The sequence below is a fragment of the Schistosoma haematobium genome, chromosome 4 (assembly GCF_000699445.3).
Source record: "Schistosoma haematobium chromosome 4, whole genome shotgun sequence".
Lineage (NCBI taxonomy): Eukaryota > Metazoa > Platyhelminthes > Trematoda > Strigeidida > Schistosomatidae > Schistosoma > Schistosoma haematobium.
In genome coordinates this window covers 41,737,742-41,759,429 of record NC_067199.1, presented here as the reverse complement: position 1 = coordinate 41,759,429, position 21,688 = coordinate 41,737,742, and the positions used below count along the sequence as shown (strand labels likewise).

General features: G+C 34.6%; 1 protein-coding gene across 1 annotated transcript in view; it reads right to left on the bottom strand.

The window, feature by feature from the left end:
- SOL-1 (CUB domain) overlaps positions 1-526 on the bottom strand; it is a gene marked incomplete at both ends in the record, with an annotated part of 51,170 nt that extends 50,644 nt beyond the window's left edge. The window contains one exon of the mRNA XM_051219395.1: positions 451-526. Within this exon, the coding sequence (XP_051067043.1) occupies positions 451-526 (76 nt within the window). The remainder of the gene's footprint in view (positions 1-450) is intronic.
- Positions 527-21,688: the final 21,162 nt, after the last annotated feature.

Here is a 21,688-nt window from a genome sequence, read left to right as displayed (position 1 = left end):
AAATCCATTCTGAAAATAGGTGCCTTTAAGAACTGACATTACTATAGATAGTCAGAAAGAACTGGACAACTGACTCATCCAAGTTGAAGATATCACTCAAGGTTACTGACAAATAATTTGAACTAATGACCCTAAATTCTTTGACGCTGGCAAGTATAATAAATTAAAACCACAGTTTTGGTATCCGACGGTTCACAAATGCTAGCTTTAGTCGATTCGTGTTATGGGAAGACTTTCTATCATCCACTGTGATCAGTGATGTGTTATCTCCATTAGTGATACAAGATGGGTAATCTCTACTAATCACAATTTTTATCAGAGCTTCAGAAGTCCGTTATGAAGCTAGGTCATAGTCACTGTACTATTACTGCTTCTTCTCAAACAACTCTTTTGGAAAAAAGAAGAATCAGGGTTAAATATACTGTAATAAATTTGAATTCGATTACTTACCAAAACGAATAAAGTTGTCAGTAGTATAAATTAACATGACAAATTGGATTAGTTTGTCTAAATTTGAAAATAACATATTTTCACATCGTAAATACAATTAAGTAAATCGGAAGAAATTGAAATCAATGACGTTTTAGATGAGTGATAAAAAAGAATTTATAATGAACAATAAGTTATGAACGGTAATAAAGTCGATTTATGGAACACAAGTACCATGACGATAGTATCCAATATATCTTTGACGATAAAACAATTTTTAGAGAGATAATATTTATGTAATCCTATCATTGATAATGTTAGATATTATAATATCGAATTGGTCAATTAATATTACCTGTTTAAACAGCAACAAAAAAAACACGTTTTTACACTCGGTTATTTATTGACCAAACATAAAAGTTTTTTTAAAAATTTAATATGCAAAAGTCAATAGTTAAGAGCAATATGTCATCATGATGGGTTTGAGTTGTCCCGTTCTCGATATATTAGAATACAATCTAGCTCGACGTTTATTGGTAAATGAGTGTCTTAACTGGATTACTAACCCCTATTAAAAATACAAGCATCATACTTATTGAAAAAGTTTGTGGTTATATAAAATAAATACATCAATGTAACGTATCCCCGTTTGATCCAGAACATACTGTGTTTGAGTCCCGATATGAACATTAACATAAAGATTCAAGTTCGTCCACCTGACGAGTCTCGAATTAGACAAAACTGGTATCGTAAATTTCGTTTCTAACCGCAGTCCTTATATACAGTATGTGAAATGTAGTGTTTATTTTGGATTATTTTCTTCAGACAAAGTGTCAAAATGTTCAGCCTCTATTCGTTCCTGATGAGAAAAGAATTCTTATTGATTTTTCTTTCAATTTCTACTAAATATCGTAAGTGTTTGGTTAAGTAAGTTATAATCTATTTTGATATCATCATATTGGGAAACGAATACACTATGTTTTCAATTTCTTTAATACTTTGGTCGATTTGGCTGGTTTTTTAAACTAATTCATACTTTATGATCCTTTTTCAGCTAGTCAATAAGTGGAAGACCGTATATTATTGGAAAGTTATTTCATCCATGACCAAAACGTGGATTAAACCTCTTAAACCTAACAAATTTAGACCACTGAGTTTTAATCTAATTGTGTGTATTTACGACTTCCCGCAACTCGCTCTATGAGTGGATGGTTATCCAGTGTCATTAATGATATGTCTCATTATAGACAAGACTAAGTTCCAAAAGTCATGTTTGATCACTCGAGCGTTTCAAGTACCGCGTGATATTAATCACTAGTGAGCATGTGGTTAAGCCTTTCATTGTGTTTAACATGCTATTCGCATTTCCCGAAAATCCATGTAGATTTTTTAGATGATGGACGAGACAGGTCTCCAGTGCTTCCAGGTTTCCAATTTAGATTGGATTGTGATTTCAATAAATTCCAACAACCTCTATAACCCCTATTCTGCTAATTGGTTCCGTTTAAGAAATAGAACTTGTTCTGAGATTATGAATATTTCACGTAATATTTTTAAGCAAATATAGAAATCCAACTGAAGGAATGCCAACATTTTCATTCATTTCCTACGGTGAGAATAGATAAGTAATTGGTTTTTCAAAGTAGGTCATTATCTTGGTACCAGACTAAATAATAAATACAGCTTTTATAGCTTAGGCATAATACTTCAGAAAAGAGATTAAAAATTATGCGACAAATCACTCTGTATGCTTCAGTTGAAACTATTACTGCCGATTAAGTCCGGTTTTCCCGAGTCTGCTCTTCACAAGCTTTAGTTAGGCGTCGAAATATTATTGAATCTAATATTTTAGACACTAAATTAGTCAAACTGATTCCTCTGATTGTCCCAAGAGGACTTTTGTCCTTTCTTATAGACTGATACAATAAGTGATTGAGACCAGTCAGATGGGAGTACGTCCAGTTCCCAGATTCTACACGTGATTCCATCTGACTGGTCTCAATCACTTATTGTATCAGTCTATTAGAAAGGACAAAAGTCCTTTTGTGACAATCAGAGGAATCAGTTTGATGAATATAGTGTCTAAAATATTAGCTTCAATAATACTTCGACGCCTAACTAAAGCTCGTAAAGAGTAGACTAGAGAAAACCAGGCTGGTTTTCGACCTGGACATGGTTGTATAGATATTCACACTACGTCAGGTCCTAGAACATAGTTCTTCTAATGTACTATATCTCCACATTTGTTAAAATTCATCCCGATCATCTTAAAATAAACAAAAAGCTTGCAAGTGTTCAGAACTGATCACAAGAAGACTAGATGAATTACTTAACGACAGTGTCAACGCGTTGATACGTTTGTCAACAATATGTACGCAAAATTTAAGCTCTATTTTGTAAACAAGTCTGTTTGCATACTTGCATATACGTATACGTTCATGAGAAGGATAAAACATATGCACAATTTATGGTCAACATTTTTCTTTTACAAAGTCATACTGAATGGTTTTTTCAATAACCATTTGAAAAGCGATGAAGGTAATGTACATAACAAATAATGACACATTTTAATGGATCTGTGTTTTTATAGCAATTCATCTTATCTACTTTCAGGATGACTAGTCAGATGTCTGCATGAATTACTGAACAAGCTAGTCTTGAATAGCTAAGAAGTGTTTATTTCGAAATAATCCAATTCTTGCGAAAATCGCTATCGATACCAACATATGATTTGTTGTTGGTGTTTTAAGATGTTTAGCTTTTACGTAACCCCTCTCTTTAAGTCGTTTCGTATTTATCAAAAAAATTTTCGGGGTATTACACTTTGAACTTCTTAAAGTTTTGGTATATATGTAGGTAAGAAATGACTGAATATATTCCTAAAGAATGTGGAACTTGTTCATGGATCATGTCAATTAAAATCAATATTTTTAAACTTCATACCGTTTGTAAGCGATATTAAATGAAGTGAGGTTTCAAGCAAAGTAAAATAAATCGGTACTTTTAAATAACGTTAGAACTTACAGTGTATTAAACATCAATGACCGCATTGATTACAGACTAATAGTGCGATATTCACTATTTGAAAAAATTACCAAAATGAATGAAACATAATAAAATACTATAATGTCTGATATAATTGTGAAACGTCCTACCCATTAAATGTCCATAGATAAATTGTGAAAAATGAGAAAATACATGAATATATGGTAAAGAAGAATTCAACATTTCATTGAAGGAATAACAGTCAATACCTTATTTGTAATAAATAACCAATCAGAATATTCTGTATCTACTATGATACTACTTGGTAATAACATACCAGTCGATTATAAGCCATCCTGAACCTGCCATATATATGCATCAATCCTAGTTGATATATCATATCTGTAAAGTGATATAAAATTATCAAAACGAATACCAAAGTTATGGTTGTAGCAATGTCAATGCTATTGAAAGACATTAAATATAGTGAATACGCTTCGATGAAAATAAAAAAATTCATAATATAACACATGCAAGATAAATTTAAAGCTCAGTATCTAACCCAATACAAAAAATGGATATATCTGTGCGATTCTGACCTATTTCAAGACATGTCATAAAACGTTGCCAGTTATTCAACAACATAATCCTGAAAATCACAACTAGGTAGTCTCAACCTGACAACATGACACAAATCAATAGATTCGTCAGCTGATCTCATGTTTAATTTGCTCGTCCCTAGATTTCCTCCAAGTTACTCCAACAGCAAATAATGTCTTCTGTCCGTAGGTAAGCATAGATTGAACATGCCACAAACACTTCAATCTGAGATTTACAACTCCATTAGACGATTCGTCATCTTTTCCCAGTACTTTACGCTTAACTACAGCATTGCTTGCTCTTTCATGTTACAATATTTGAGCAATACTTCGAAGACATCTATGCTCAAAAACCTGAGGCTTACACATATCTTACACCCTCAAAGACGTTTCAGTCAGAGATTAGTAGTGAGAGGACTGTTGTACAGTTCACACCTTACCTAAGCCTCAACTGATGCAAGTTAACATGAGTCAAATTAGTTCCTAGATCCGTACTGAGATTCCGTTAACCGCTTACACATGAGGAATAATGGGAATTCTAATAAAAGTGAAGCAATCAACATGCTCAATTATTTCGCTTCCCGTCGTAAGTTTAGGCTAGGTGTCCCATACGATGTACTTGCTGTTCAACAACAAATTATGTAATAATGACTGCTTTTAACAGTGTGAAACAGTATATGTATATAGCTTGATGTATTAGACTTTTTAATACCATTATAAACCCTCATATGAAATCGATACAAATAAATACTATTCTTTTTAGAGCGAGATAATTTGAACCATAAGCGTTGGATCCATCAACCAAGTCTAAACACGACTCCAACAAAGATGAAATCTGTAAGTTTGAGGCTGTTATGGTTCGTTATTGCTTGAATGCTATTACTGATGCGTCTTACTCAAACGGAACGAAGGATCAATGGTTCAGCGACTCGATAGCTATTCTGGTTCGCTGTCCCCGGCTCTGCTAACCCGATCAAGAAGTCTGGGTAAGGTGTAGAAAGTGTATTCTACAGACAAACAGCAGATAACAAGTCAGGTCAAACACACAATCAAGCGTATTTATACAAATATTTACAATCGATATCGTCATGGAAAATTTTAAAACATTAATCAATGAGTTCATTAATTGACCGCTATTTAACATTTAATCGATAGTTCATCAATTGACCTATTTGCACATCTAATCGATAGGTTCATCAACTGACTGCCATTCAAACATTTAATCGATAAGTTGATCGATAAGATAAAATTTAAAAATATGAGTTTGGAGATCTATCGTCCCCAACAGAGGCCACTCTCAGTTAACTTTTCGTTAAACATGAAACCTCAACTGCAATTCTCACAACGTTCATTTGTCGATTTCTTCACTTGAATAAATTGCTTAATAGGTTATAGTTATGATAGAAACTACTACTTCCAACATATCATCCAATTCGTTTATATAGTTAATATTCGTAAGTGATAATCATTACTTGTTAATGTCGATTGAGAAACTATTGGTAACCTAGGTGCATTTAAGAGATGGTTAATATGGACCCACTAAAAAAGTTTCAACTATGGCATCCTCAGGAAGCGATCCTGGACTATATGATCTAGTTGAAGTGATTAACAAAAGTATCACTGGACTGTCATCCGACGATGCCCATTTCAAACTTAGATTCATTGATACGCACATCTACAGAAACCCGTAATGAGGTGTAACAACTGTCCAGTGATAACTAATTTTCAGCGGCCGCCGAACTGAAATTATTCTGTGAGGAATATCACTTACAAATCAAAATAATCTCCATACTACCCCCCCTTATCCAAACTATTGGTCAAATATGGTTTGTGGCTAGTAGTGGAATCCAGGACGAGCGTTTCGTCCTGTTTGGGACTCTTCAGTTGCATGCACCTGAATCCCAGAGTTGATGTTCACTCTGGGACTCGAACCCAGTACCGTTCACTTCAGACACCATCGCGTTATTCGCTTAGTTACTGAGTCCTGATAGCCACATGCTTGTGCAAAGAGGTTTAGTTTAAATTCACTTGGCGTTACAGGTACTTTCAGCTGACGAGTCCTAAATAAGACGAATCGCGCGTCCTGGATCCCACTGCTAGCCACTAACTGTCTCTACCTAAAAAGCTTATGACTTAGGGCTATATCTAGGCAATCCGCACAGGATGAACATATGCTAACATGAGACTGATCAATTGCAGTCCTAAATAACAATGAGAAAATACAGATAGAACAAAACCAAGTGAATTTATTGGTCAAATGTTTTTTAAAAGTAACAGATAATTATTTAAGTAGCAATTATAAATTGGTGAATGTGATTTACTTATCACATATTGCTTTCTGCACTCTACTTTGAATAAGATTGTTTTTGTGAGACCCATTGATATCAAACAGTTGCCTAAATCAGCGTAAGTTATGAGGAGTCCGTAGTGTCAGTCATTATTTTAAGCCCATAATATATCTTATTCTAGTTTTTGGACAAACCAATCTATTCATTCTACTTGAGTCATATTTTGACCTTGTCAATTATTCGCTTATCAATCTTGACTGTTTTTTTATATAAGCGTATATGTGTGTACACTTCATATCCCATGTCTTATCACATGTTTGTAGTTTATTTTGTCTGCCTATAAATATTGAGTAACGCCTGGCTAAAAATGAGTTGGCTTACCAGCCATCTCCCCTGCGCGTCATTTCGCTTTGTTCTATCGCATTCACTTTACATACAAAATATATGTATTCAAAGGCCATTCTCGTTAATTGACTTATCTAAATCCGGTTATTGACTAACGTGAATTAAGTCGATAATTGTATACGAGGTGATAACGAACATTCGTACGATCTAAATGGAGTCAGATCCATGGTTGAAACTCAAATTGTATTAAGCACTATGGAACATTCATCCATGAGTTTCCCTTAAAAAAATTCATGCTAAGGTAATTCTTCGCACATCAACAGAAACTTCAGAATTGACTTGAAATCAACCTGTCAAGAATTTTTTAATCACTAGATATGTTCACATTTTGAAGGGCAGTAACATAAACTATAATTTATTGCAGTTTTTAGCGGCCCTATATTTGACTCCAGTTAGATCGGACGAATGACCGTTATCGAATGATTGCTGTCGAAATATACAAACCTGCTACTTTCGTATACAATCATTGATTTAAATCGAGTTCGTGAATAACGGAATTACGTAAGTCAAACGCGATAATGGATTTTTGAATACATATATTCCGTACAATCATTGACGCGCAATAGAGAAGGTTAGTGAGTCAATTCGATTTAACCAAGCTCGAATCGATATTTATAGTCAAACAAAGATAAGTTACAAACGTGTGATGAGTAAGGTAAGTAATTTGCACACATACGATCATATAAAAAAGTCAGGATTAATAAGGGAATAAGTGGCAGGGTAAACATGTGATTTGAGAATGAATAGATTGATCTGTCCAGAGGCTAGAATAATCTATGTGAGCCTGAAATAGTACCAGCTCCTACAAATTATAACCAATTACATTACTCTTCAAGTATAATGTTTAAGTAAGTGTTTGATAAAAGTATCATCAATTGAATTTTTTGAATGATTTTCATTATTTAATAAGCCAGACATACAAGACAGAAAATATAAGAGTAACTGACACTGAGAAACCAGGAATATCACAAAACGTTACTGATCTTCTGGCTGTTATCCCCTCTCCCCGTTCAATCTGAGCCCGCTTTGTCGTATCCACGACTCTTTCTGCTTGACCATTCGAATGGGAATGGTATCGAGGAGATTGTAGGTGGGTAATGCCATTACCATTGCAGAACTGTTTGAGACATCAACTGAGTGTCACATTGTCAGTTACTAAGATCTTTGGAACCCTGAAACAAGCAAATAATCTTGACAGTTTTCTTATTGTATTCTCCGACGTCATGTCCGGCATATCGTATGCTTCGTGAAAGCATCCACAACAACCGATTACTTTCTACTTTGTACTGAACCAGCATAGTCAGCATGTATTCCTTGCCAAGGCGCATCCGGTTTCGGTCATGGTTAAGATTTTACTTTGGTCGGATTCTTTGCGGCTTTTAGACAGGACCAACAGCTACAAAACTTTTGTTTTGAGTCACGGTCCACTGACGGCCAGCATGCGTAACTTTGAGCCAGTGGCTTCATTTTACTTAATCCTAGGTGCCCATTATGGAACTGTTTTAGAAATTAATGTCAAAGAATTATGGGATAACAATCTGGTGTTCAAATAGTCTCGCTGACGAAAGTATTGTAAAGGCTCTCCATGGAATCGAGGTAAAGGTCACTTCTTGAGTAATACAACGGCGAACGATCTTCCACGTATTGTCCTTTCTCTAGCTTCTTTAATGGCTTCAAATGTGACCGGAAGTCCGAAAACTGCCTCCGTCAACACTAGCGAACTTTCGCCTCAGCTTCAATAGCGGCTATAAGCACTTCCTCCTATTGTTTTGTATGGCAACCAATTAATCTTGAAAAGGGCATCTTACTCTCCGAAATCCGTTGTTGGTTGATAATTTATCTTGAAATCGTAGTCCACCAGTATGGTTGCCCGTTGTTGTAGACAGTTCACCGTATAAACAGGGATATTCTTTTTGCAGCGACAAACTGACGGTAGCGATTTGTGGTCTGTTGGTAAGGTAAACTGTTTGCCGAATAGCATTTTGTGAAACTTATTCACAGTTAATATAATGGAGAGGGTTTCTTTCGCTATTTGACTATACTTTCTGTCGTTGTTAGTGATCGTGCATCGTGGTCAATCGCTTACTCAGATCCATCTGAGTAGACATGTAAAATCACTGATCCAATTCCACAATTTTATACATCTGTTGCGGCCACAGAAGGAAAGGCTTGATCATAATGCGTAAGTAGATTTGACGATAGAAGCTGTTTAAGATTTAAGAATGCTTTATTACATTCTGTTGACCAGATCCATTTGGTATCCTTTGTTAGCAAACAATTCAGTGCGGCACTCAGACGATGCAGGTCTGGAAGAAAAACACAACATTTGCTAACCATTCTCAGAAAAAAAACTTAAGGCTGATACATCTGTCGGTGAAATCATGGTCTTGATAGCCTCGTCAATCAGTCAGCAACAACGTAGAACTTCGTACGTACATTGGTCCAAGTTGCCATACCATATCAGCACAGAAATACAATTGTCGACTCAAATCTCATAGCGGTAGAGGTAGTAAAAGTATAAGCAGTAATCGGAAAGATTAGGGTTTGAAGATGTTATTCAAGGAGTATAATTTAGTGAAATAAATTTGGAAAGAGAAAAAGAAAGGGGCATTAAGAATTCAGAAGATTAGAATTTTGGTAAACACAAAGTGTGGATGCACCTGCGCCATTGCAAACGATTTTCAGCCATGGCATTGGTAATTCAGACTCATGCTGTTTCCAATATCGTTTCTGACACCATAAACGCTCAATAATACGGAAAGAAACTTCAAGAGGGCAACATTCAACTCAAATATGTGTTAGGTTGTATGCTGCATATAACTGACTGGATCATAGTATTATCTCTAACTTTACAACTAATAACAATTCTCGAAGTGAAATGATTTCACTTTACTTTTTGAACTCCCTTGTTTTGTTCAGATTTTAACCAGTTATAATTAGCACAAACGTGTGTTACCCCAAGTCGTCATGCCAAATTTAATAAAGATTCACTACTTCATCAATCGATTCGCCATCCTTACCTGGTACCCGTTTCCTAACCACCGCGTTACTTACTCGGTGGTCCCAGGATATGCGAGCAATGCTTCGAAAATACCTATGATCGAATACTAGTAGCCTACGACTATCGTCTACTCTTACCGGCCAAGTCTCACTGCCATAAAGTAGGACGAAACGAACTGCTGCGCAGTAAACCCGTCCTTTGGTTGGTAGACGGATGTCTCGCCTACACCATAAATGACGCAAGTCAGCAAAAGCTGGCTGAGCCTTCTGTATCCGTGCTGAGATTTCACCATACACCAGTCAGTCAATCAGCTACAATGTAGGATCAAGCATATATATATGCATTGGTCCAAGTTGCCACACTACATTCATTAGCACAACAATATGAACACCAAATTAATAGAAGTAGTCATTTCAGTGATAGTAACATATAAAAAAGGACCGTATATAAGGATATAGTACAGGAAGAAAGAATTAGTTCATAGAAATAAGGGCATGGAGCAATTTTATTCTCGCCGTTTAAGGGCAGACAAAGAGTGTACACACCTACGGCATTGTGATCGATTCTGAGCTATGTCACCCAGAGTCTCCAAACATTGGTTACAATAGTCACGCGAACCCCAAGTAGTCTGCATCTACCAACATGGTTAAGACTAGAAGTTAGTGACTTCGAACACTGATTTCAGGTTTTGGTTTGACCACCCCTTTCTTCCAACCATCCCCAACACTAGTCAGCATTGCGCGTCTTGGCAATTGGTGTTCAGGCATACGTATATCCCGCCTTCACCATAAGTGACGTAATTTGGCGAAAGCCAAACGAGCTTTCTGAATCCGTGCAGAGATGTCGTCAGACACCAACCCATTAGGGCTGATCAGACTTCCAGGATAAGTAAAGTTGTCGACGCGTTCGAACACTTCACCCTCTATCCTTAGTCCAGGTGTTGACGCAGACTAGTCCTGAAGCAACAAATTGCGTTTCGAGGGAGAGAACGCATTCCAAACATTCTGGCATTGTTGCTTAGTGCTACCAGAAGACTCTGCATTTTGTCAGCGTCTTAACCAAACAGGACTATGTCATCTGCGTATTCTAAGTCGACAAGTGGACCTCCTGGATAGAGATCAATGCCCGGGAATACAGTCGACGAGAATATTATTTCCATCAGTAGGTCTATGATGAAGTTAAACAGAAATGGAGAAAGTGGACAGCCTTGACGGACACCACTTGAGGTTGCGAAATCAGATGACAGTTTGCCATAAGCTCTGACTCGACTAGTAGTGTTCAAGTAAAGAGCCTTTACAAGGTTTATGTACTTTTGAGGTACGCCTTTCAATGACAGACACTGCCAGAGAACCTCTCGATCTACAGAATCAAGTGCTACTTTTAAGTCAAGAAAGACCACTATTGTCGGACGCCGATAAGCATTTCTGTGTTCTAGAACCTGACGAATGGTGAATATGTGGTCGATGCAAGAGAGCGCCAATATATGTTATTATTATGGCGCAGCCACGACCATGTTTGAAACCAGTCTGATTTCCTCATGTTTGCAATTCACGAGTTTTAGTTTGGTGCCCGATAATTATTGAGGCTGGTATTTAAGATGCTAAATTAGTCGAACTAATCCCTCCATGGTAATCACAGGATGATGTTGACCCCTTCTTCTGTATTGCAGCAGTCAATGATTGTGACCAGTCAGATGGCGTTACGTCCAACTCCCAGATTTTAGCTGATTTATTAGTCAACTTACCTACGCCTGTCACTCCTCGTGAAGGAGCATAGGCCTCCCAACAGCACTCTCCATCCAACCCTGTCCTGGGCAATCCTTTCCAGCTCCTTGCAATTGTTATTCATCCTTTTCATATCTGCTTCTGTTTCCCGACGTAATGTGTTCTTTGGCCTTCCTCTTCTCCGTTCCCCTTCAGGATCATGGGCCCGATCCTTGATGATGGGATCTTGAACGATGTGTCTAATGTTCGGACAAACAGCTCTCAAGCGCTCCCAGGTTTTTTATGATTTTCCAACTTAGATCAATTCGTGATTTCAATAAGCTTTCGCCAAATAGTTTAAAGTAATAAGAAGAGGACCTTTGAATGGCTAAGGTTTTATGATTTTTGATGTCCATCTGGTTATGTATTCGTCGATATTAAAAGTACGCCGTATTGATAAAAATGAGTCAAACAGAGCTTCCCACTAATTAGTCTGAAACATATTGGACACTAAAAAATTAACGTGAGAGCTATTAGCATCGGATGATATGGCTTAAATTTAGTTGCAGTTGCTTAAAGGAATTCGTTCTTTTCCTCAAAATCTTCAATTTTTATTATAACTAGTACTTTTTATTACAGAAATCTCAAATATCGATCTCCGTATTTAAAGTTTTATGTCATAAATATTACTATTACCTAGATTGTTTTGATATTGTCATGTTAATTTCATTTCCCCATTGTGATAATGAACTGTGAAATCTTGGGTTGATCTATATTTGTCACAGTTTCAGTGTTATAAATAACCGATTAATTAAAAACTGAATAATGAGTTAAATTATTTATAAAACACTTGTCTTCAGTAAATAGACATATAAAAAATAATACATTCTTACTAAAACAAGTAACAACTGCCTGGTGAATACATTTTGTGCTGGACTATTCGAAAGTGAGTGTGTGTATAAAAGTGATTACATAAGTTCATTGCAGTTTAGTGATTTGTTCATCAACAATTATCAATCTAATCAGTTAAACATTGAACGAAAAAAGGAAGTATGTTTGAATAACCTTTTTCTAAGCTATTATACTTACATATAATTATTCATATAATTTGATGAAGATGGTTAGATAAATCACAGAAGGTATCGATAAACTGTCGAATTTTCCATTTCCACTTTCCCATTCATTTTCTTTTTCACTTTCATGACAACAGTAATTTATTTAAATTTCCATCGTCTTTTATTGAATCATATTTCAGTTACATTTCTTTTTGTGATCAATCATCAACAGAAAAATGTATAATTGTGTTTAGGTACACCTATGTACACAGCTATATATATATATATATATATATATATATATATATATATATATATATATATATATATATATATATATATATATAATTTTGCCAAATCTCGTCACTTTATCGTGTCCGATATTTCAATTTTCTTTCAATCAATGACTTAAGTGACTTTAGTGGTGTAGTTCACCCAATTCAATGAGAATATATTTTATAGTCATGACCGATAAAGTCGTGCATATAAGGTAACTTGGTATGTGTCAAGCGTAAAGTATTTCAAAGTAAATATGTGAGTCTATGAGGTAATGAACATGTACCAATTAACGTGATGAAACCATAATTTATGCAAACCAATAATAGTATTTAATTTGTCCTACAGGTATACTGCTAGAACTGTAAAGGCGATACTGACGATCCCAGAGTCCATGTGAAAGCTATAGTCAGAACAAGGACAACTTGGCTTTAAACTTTGTTTCTAAACGTAAAACCAACAATTTGATTAGTACGCACGAACACACCGACCAGTATTGCGTGTCTTATCGAAATGAATAAAAATTATGAGTCATGCTAATATAATAGGGTAATAATATCCTTCATTTGACAGGTGACATGCAATAGGATAATCTACAGACACATCAGATCAGATTGACGTGGTGGGAGCTTAAGCAACTATTTGACTGGTTGGTGGACAATAACTAACACCAGGTAATTAATGATGATGCTGAGGATCATTCGTAAGTGGTACTTCTAAATTCATTATCTGATTTATGATAAAATTGAAAATGGGGGGACACTACAAATCTGTTGTGCTGATGATTTTCGGTAGAAAAAGTTATCACAAATACAATGATCCTTACATTGTTATGAAATGATTAAAGTTGCAAATATGTGGCGTTGGGATAACAAACTAGTGCATTTTATATAACAATAGAGCAATTTCTAGATAAAAATATCACTTTTGAAAAACTGGAGATTGATGAGTGATATCGCTTTCATTGTTCTGCAAAAATTGCTTTTGTAACTTAAAAAAATCCAACTTCATATCATTACGTTTATCCTAAAATATAAAATGTATATTAGCTATCGATACGATGTGGTATTTTATTGTACTTATAAGACAAATCAATATATTATATTTCTCATATATTTATTTTATGTATACACTGTTTTGTAAATACCCTATTTTATGTTTTAATATCAGTCCTTATTATACTGATTGTACTTTTGTCTATCTTTAAATAAGTGGTCGACGCCGTTCAGACATCATGTGCGTTTTATTGTGTTTCAGCTCCCATTATGGTCGTCTCTGTTTACCTGTTACTGATAACCTAGTTGGTTTTAAAATTCATCCATTTTCATTCGGTCGGTTTTATTTTGACAGAATATTTCTTGGTTTAATTGTCTCTTTTCTTATCTTACACCTTACTTATGCAGTTTATTAGGGTTTTTAGTTGATTTTTAAGTAAATATCGATCCTATACATTTACATTTGAAAGTTTTCAAGCGTAACTAAACAGAACACCGTTGAACAAATACATACGAAACGCCATAGGACTTGTTAAATAAAAGATTAAAAACTGGATAGAAATACTAGTGTTAATTCCTTTCAATAAAAGTGTTCAAGCTATTAGAAATATATTCCGAATATTAACTGATTTTAGAATATCCCTCTAGAGACTGAATCCAGGAGAGTCAGGTCTTAAAGCATAGGTCTTGATTCACAATTAGTCACTTAAATTTTCTCTAGATAAATAAAACTAACTACCGATCAAAGTGAGAAACGATTTATGAAATTTATGCATCTGGTGATTTATTTTGCAAAAATCAGGTTTTTACTTTTACTGATAGGAGACCAAAAAATAAATAAACGAAAGAAAACATTAATAATTGGTATCACTGATGACATTGACTTATTACCGAACAATATCATAAATAGAAGTTGGAAATAAAAACCGCTGAATACGGACTCATTAATTTGATGGTTGAGAGCTTGCAGCTAAAATTAAAGGTCTTTAGTTCTGTCATCGGGAGGGTCACGAAGTCCTATACCAAGATAAAAGAAAATTCCCAAGCCTTACTGCTTTTCAACCCTTGTCTAACATATGTCAGTATGTAATGTAAAACAAATTGAAATAATAACGCTGAAAACATTTTTAAGTGTTCAAAGAATACAACTATTAAAAATCGGAATGAGAATAGATGAGATGATTGTTGAAATTATATGAGCTAATTACGTCGATGAAGTCTTTTTCGACCAATCATTTTGAGATCAGTTACATAAGACGATGATGTTATCGACAGGTTCACTAATTTAGCGGCCCAAAATCTTACTCCATTTTGATCTTATGTTGTTTGCTATTGAAATATACAAACCTGCTACTTTCGTATACAATCATTGATTTAAATCGAGTTCGTGAATAACGGAATTACGTAAGTCAAACGCGATAATGGATTTTTGAATACATATATTCCGTACAATCATTGACGCGCAATAGAGAAGGTTAGTGAGTCAACTCGATTTAACCAAGCTCGAATCTATATTTATAGTCAAACAAAGATAAGTTACAAACGTGTGATGAGTAAGGTAAGTAATTTGCACACATACGATCATATAAAAAGTCAGGATTAATAAGGGACTAAGTGAAAAAATTCATGACTTTTTCTCAGATATCCCAGTAACAGATTCGAAAGTTTTGATCAATTCATAATTGAAGGAAAAAAATAAACTATTTCATAGCTTAAAAGGACTACCTCTAATTTAAGCCACACAATTTGTTTAAAACTGGAATGACATTCTCCTGTTTAGAATGTTACTTGCAGTCTAATGACCTCACAAATATTGAAAAACAATTCTGTTGCTCATAACCACATTATTAATTGGTCGATAGGATTCGATGAGCACTAAGAAGGACCTGACATACATGACATTGCTCACCGCCCAGTGATCAATCAATTGTGAAAACATCTCAGTCCTACAGGAGGTCGGTCGCGGCCCGGATAGCCCAGTGGTAACGTCTCCGACTGTGAAACTGGGTGACACGGAATCGAATCCGTCAGGGAGCATCAGTTCCCTCAAGATTACAGGTACACCTTTCTGACGAGTGCCATGTAGCGCGTAACCTATGTCCAGCGTTTCCCGTTGAATACCTTCAACCACCATATTGTCCCAACATAGTGCACGCAATGTCGAGTCACCTAGACTGGTGGCACATTGCAAATATAAGGCTCACACGGTGGAAAGATAAATTGGGGAAATACTGCCAGAGTTATTCAATTTATAACTAAATTGTATATCTCACCATGAATTTGTGAGCTATTTTGGCGCAATTTTTATTTCACAGTCTCGGTGGATTATGTATGTCTAGTATTAAAGCTACTGAAAGCTAAAGTATTCTGAGTTGCTAGTCATTAGATTACGTCAGTTAAATTGAACACAAGATCGAGTTAATCTATATCAGACTTGAAAACACCATCTTTGATTTACAGTGAGACTATGAAAACTTAATATGGTGATAATTGATTGTACTTTCCTAATTTACAGTGTTTGTCCTGACGAACACTAAGATTTTTAGTTTGAAAACATTTATACATTCCAAAAAGAAAGATTATGAATGAGGTGATATAGTGAAAGAATCTATCAAAATATATCTAACAGTCATCATAAACTGTTTTAGAGAATATTTGAAACCATGTTCATGGGAGACAACTTACCATTTCTCGTTTATTGTGTAATTTTCATGAACAGATAATAATCCCACATATTACTCAACAATCGTGACTTTTTTGTCCAAAAGTAAAAACAATAATACAGAATCTTTTAAATTTATATCTTGAACCATTTTTCACTTTACTCATTATGATAAATATAAACCTTTATTTTAAAAGCTAGTAAAAATCCCTCTGATTTCAAATCACTGCATATTTTAGTAAATTTCTGTAGAGTTCATCACAAAGGAAGTACAGTCATGTTATATATATATGGGAAGATACAAGCCTAATAACTACATACAAATGTTCATCATACATTAACCAATAGGATTTCGGTTAAATGACAAAATATATATGACTTATTTGAATAATTAAAATTGAATATTTAACTGAATAACGTGTGGTTTTCGCCTAACTAACAAGCGAGTTGAATAATAATGGAGCAATTTATAGACTACTAGTGTAAAAAAGCTATTAGAAAACAGATAAATTTTTAGTGTGAAACTTAAAGTTATCATTCCGCTCATTGCATCTAAAGGTTTTTAAGCTTTTGAAGATAGCAGTAGTTACGATTGGTAGGTGACTGATGATTAATAGAAAACAAGAATCTCATAGTTTACATAATGAACTGACTTTAGTTAGACAACCGTTAAAACCAGCAAGCACTGGATAAACGTTTGGCCCACGACTCTTTGGGACGTCCAATCAAATACTCAAAGAATAATAAATTGAAACGTCAGTTGATCATGTAATGAAGTAACTGAACACAGGTTGATGGTTATTAATAATAGAATGAGTCGAGACTAGTCAGTTAGAAACAAACTTACAAAATTTAAATAGTTGTAATGACACAAAATATGAGATTTCGGGAAAAATAAGCATAAAATGAGTGAAATATTACCATAGTAATGGACGGTTTATCGCTGTTTCTTTTAAGACGCATAAATGCGGTTTCAAAGTTTTAGTGATCATGATTTCGTCAGAATAATTGATTTTGATTATATACTGATCAGGGCATCTCTTTGACGCCTAACATTGGACCGATAAACTAAAATCTTTCAAATACATTGTTATAATTTACGACGTCTGTTTCAGGTACACAGGTTTCCTCTGAGTTTGCCAAATCAGGAATACAATTAAAAAGGTTGAGAGGTGGTTGTAAATGATATGCTGGATTATAATATTCATATATTATGAGTAAGGAACGAATGTAGTGAAGAAATTTCTTTTCATTTAGTTTTTCATCACGGCTCTACACTAATATATATATATATATATATATATATATATATATATATATATATATATATATATATATATATATATATATATATATATATATAATACCCATCGAGTAGTTACGTTACGTAATAATTATGTTGTGACATACCGATTATAAAATAACATCGAGCAACTGGAAGAAAGAGGATTACAATAACCAAAGTATTTATTTGAAAATTAAACAGTTATTACGTTGCATACTACGTTGAATGTTATAGACAATTAAATTGTGTAGCCATGGGGTCACCATTGGGACCTACACTGTCAGTGTAGGTAGAAAAACTAGTGAATCAGTAAACTCTTCGAGATGGGCTCCTCAACTTTCAGTTGGAAGAAATGATCTGTAGGGTTTAGCCATATTGCGGGTTAAACGGTCTTCACCAATGGTGTCGTACTACCATCGCATTTTATTGTGAATTACTTTAAGTTAAAAGTAGACCAAATTATATTTTGACTTGGTGGCAAAACGTTTGAGAGCCTGCCCATTATTTCTTCTGTATAGTAATTTTAAGTATGTCAATGTTGGGGTGACCCAACAAATTTCTCGCAAAGGTCAAGCCAAGGGTAAGGAAACACTAAGAAGCGCTTCCTCCAATCAGCGTTCATTTGAAGCTTTAGCCAGAAATGTCAAGGAAGTGAAAAGTCACATGTAGAGGTTCTGATTGGCTGATTGCCATACTGCTACTATGTTAAGTAGCGTTCCAGAATCTTCTAGCAACCCAAAGACATTTAAAGTATTATAAAAACCCTATATTTTCTGTATTGAAATGAACCTTGGAGTAAAGTACTTCTCGCACACTTTGCGTCTTCTCGATGGTGTTCAGTTTGCTGTATAGTTCTAGCTTGGGGTTACAAAATAGCTTAGGAAACGAATATAGCGTTCAACTGCAAGACTTATCAGTCGACTTCTGTTTGTAACCAAGTTATAAAGCTAAATGGAATACTGTAATTCGGCTTTATCTTTTGTCTTAGATTTAAAGAACACTACATTATAATTCTCGGGAGTACAGAACTACTTTCCTTTATCAACATAAACGAAATATGTAAAGTTTTAAAATTTAAAAATGGTTATTGTCGTATCTTAACCCAATCAGTAGTATCTATCACCCAAACAAGATTAATCAGAATTCAGTGCATTTTCATTGTACCAAAAGCACCGTCAATTGAAAGGAATTTGCATTTATGCTTGACTATATCTGTAAAACTAAAACTGGTGAAAACATATTTTGTCGAATTTTGTCTAAGAAACACAAAAAGCAGCAAGACAACATTTATTTTATCTTCTCAATTAAAATAATCTGTTCGTTGTACCGGTACAATTACCAACTATAAGGACGTTTTATGTGGATATTTACTTATTTAGTAGCTCAATGTTATAATTCCTAAATCTATGCGTATTATTGTAAGAAAGTGAATGAAAACATAAACAATTGCCGTCTCACACAAATACCCACACACCTATGCAACCACTCATGTATGCCTATAGTAAAAAAGCCATAAAAATTGTTCTAACGAAAATAATGATTTTGTCCTCCATGTTTAAAATGTATGTTTTACCTATTTCTAGAAAGGAAATCGAGTTGTTTTTTAAAAAAAAACGCAACGTGAGTATCTAGCTAATTTGAAAATGTTTGATATGTGTGTATATCACTAACGTAGATTATCTGTGTTGAATTATTGGGGGCCTACTTGAGTTAGACGGGAATGGAGTGACGAACCAGCTAACCTTGAAGTCATACCTCACGGTCATCTCCTAGCGTGGATTATACTTTAGTCTTATTATTGTACTATGACAGCTTTGAACACCGTATAACACAAAGGAATATATTAGTAAGAGTAGGTGCAACGAAAAGATTGCAACCACCACTGCATGAGCCGGTCTATGGAGCGCGATTAATTGATGTGCGCTGGCTGTTCTTGACCTTGGCGAATTGCTCGACACCCAGTGACCCGACTTCCAGATGATTTGGCTAGGGCCCAGTGACATTGTACTAGCCCTAAATGTGTAAAGCAACAAACATAAACTGTGGTTATCAACAATATTTTCAATATTCATTATGTCGTACCTAGCAGTTTCAGTTATTTTTACGTTTTTTGAGTGGTTGAATATTGTATATTAAAGTGTACGATATTTTATTTAAATTTATAACTTTTACAACACATTTTTCTCGTCTGACCTTACTTGTTTCATTATCCCTGTGTGGAAATACGATTACTAGGTTGAAACTCACTAATTCAAAATTCAGTACAGTAATCTATTGTCGAGTGAATTTGATGATTCATTTAAAATCATACGATAGGCTAAGAATTTAATTCAGGTTTACCCTTGTTTAAATGATTTTTTGATTTAGCGTTTTATGCAGAATATTTTACACCATAAACGTTAGTTGATTGAAGGCAATCGATAGGTAGTACTAAAGTTGAATTCGCTTTTGGTTAGTAATTGTCAACAAGGTTTACACAATTTCAACGGAAGTAATACTTGTTGCTGGATTGGCAACGATGCCTCCTTTTGCTGTACATAGTTGAAGAAATAGCTTACATAGTCTAATCAGCAAGAAGTCCCCTTTTAGAATAGAATAGCTATTAACTGCTCCACAGCTGACTGACTGAAACCAGCCTATAATTTAAACTGTAAATAAGTAACTTCCGAAATCGAATATGTTTGATAAAATTCAATGAACAAAAATATAATATTCATGAAATTTAAAACAAACACCAAAATATAGTAAACTGCATATGGAAAGATTGTTGATAAGGTTGCTCAGGATGTTGTGCTGAAAACTCTGGACCATTAACCTTTCAAAAAATTATTCATTACCACAAACATATCTTTTTTAGAAGGGTTATAATTAAGTAGTTGTTTTTGTAAACCGAGTGAAGTTAAGTACTTCAGTCAAATGCTTGCACCTTATAAAGTACACAGTTAATCGAAAACTTAAGAAGTGTTAACACAGTGACACTTTCGGATACATTCATGAGGATCAGTCTATGTTTGTTAGTTGCAAATTGACGAGTTATATATAGGTACATATACATATATGGATGCTAGGTGGTTGAAGGTAGTAAGGAGGAAGCCTTGGATCTAGGTTTCATGCTATTTAGGACTCATCAACACTTTCGTACGTGCAATCCTATGAGGTTCAGGCCCTCATCACCCATTGTTCTCAGAGACTCTTATCTTGTAAGCATACTTCATATATTTAGAGACTATATAAACAGCCTAAGATGAGAAAAGAATTGATGAAGACATTTAGCCCAATTCTTGTGATAAAATGATTTTTATACGTCGAATATCTGATGTAATGTTTTTTTTTCAGATTTGAAGAGAGTTTGTATCATTCATGTTTGTATTGGTTATTTAAATTTTCCTATTTATGTTTAGGACCGAATTGTACATACTGTGAGGATTTCCCTGATATTGCATTAAGTCACAAGCATTCTAAGCAAAGATGGATGGTGTCTAGTATTGGAATTCAGAACACGCGTTTCATCCTATTTGAGACTCGTCATCTGGATGTGCCTGCGTCCCACAGTTGATATTCATTCTAGGACTCTAAACCAATACCGTTCGCTTCAAATGACATCGTGTTATCCACTCAGCTACTGAATCTTCATAGCAACTAGCTTATGAAATGAGATGAAGTTTCATTCATTTTGTATTGGTTGTTTGAATTTCTCGATTGATGTTTGCTAGCGTTATGATACGCATATACATTAGAACAAATGCATGCAAGCAATGCAACATCCTTCCACTACCGTACTCAACACATCTAATATTCAATGAACAGGTTGTATAGATAAATAAAATTATATGTAGTTAAACGAGATATACAAGAAAATAAAAATCTATATAACTGTGGATTAGCAACAGGTTCAGTAGTATATAAATGTATAAGAATGGTAAGAGAAACTTTCCGAAATATTTCACGCTGAGAATTTGATATTGTACTAAACATGTAATGCTGAGTGATACCATTTTTACTGTT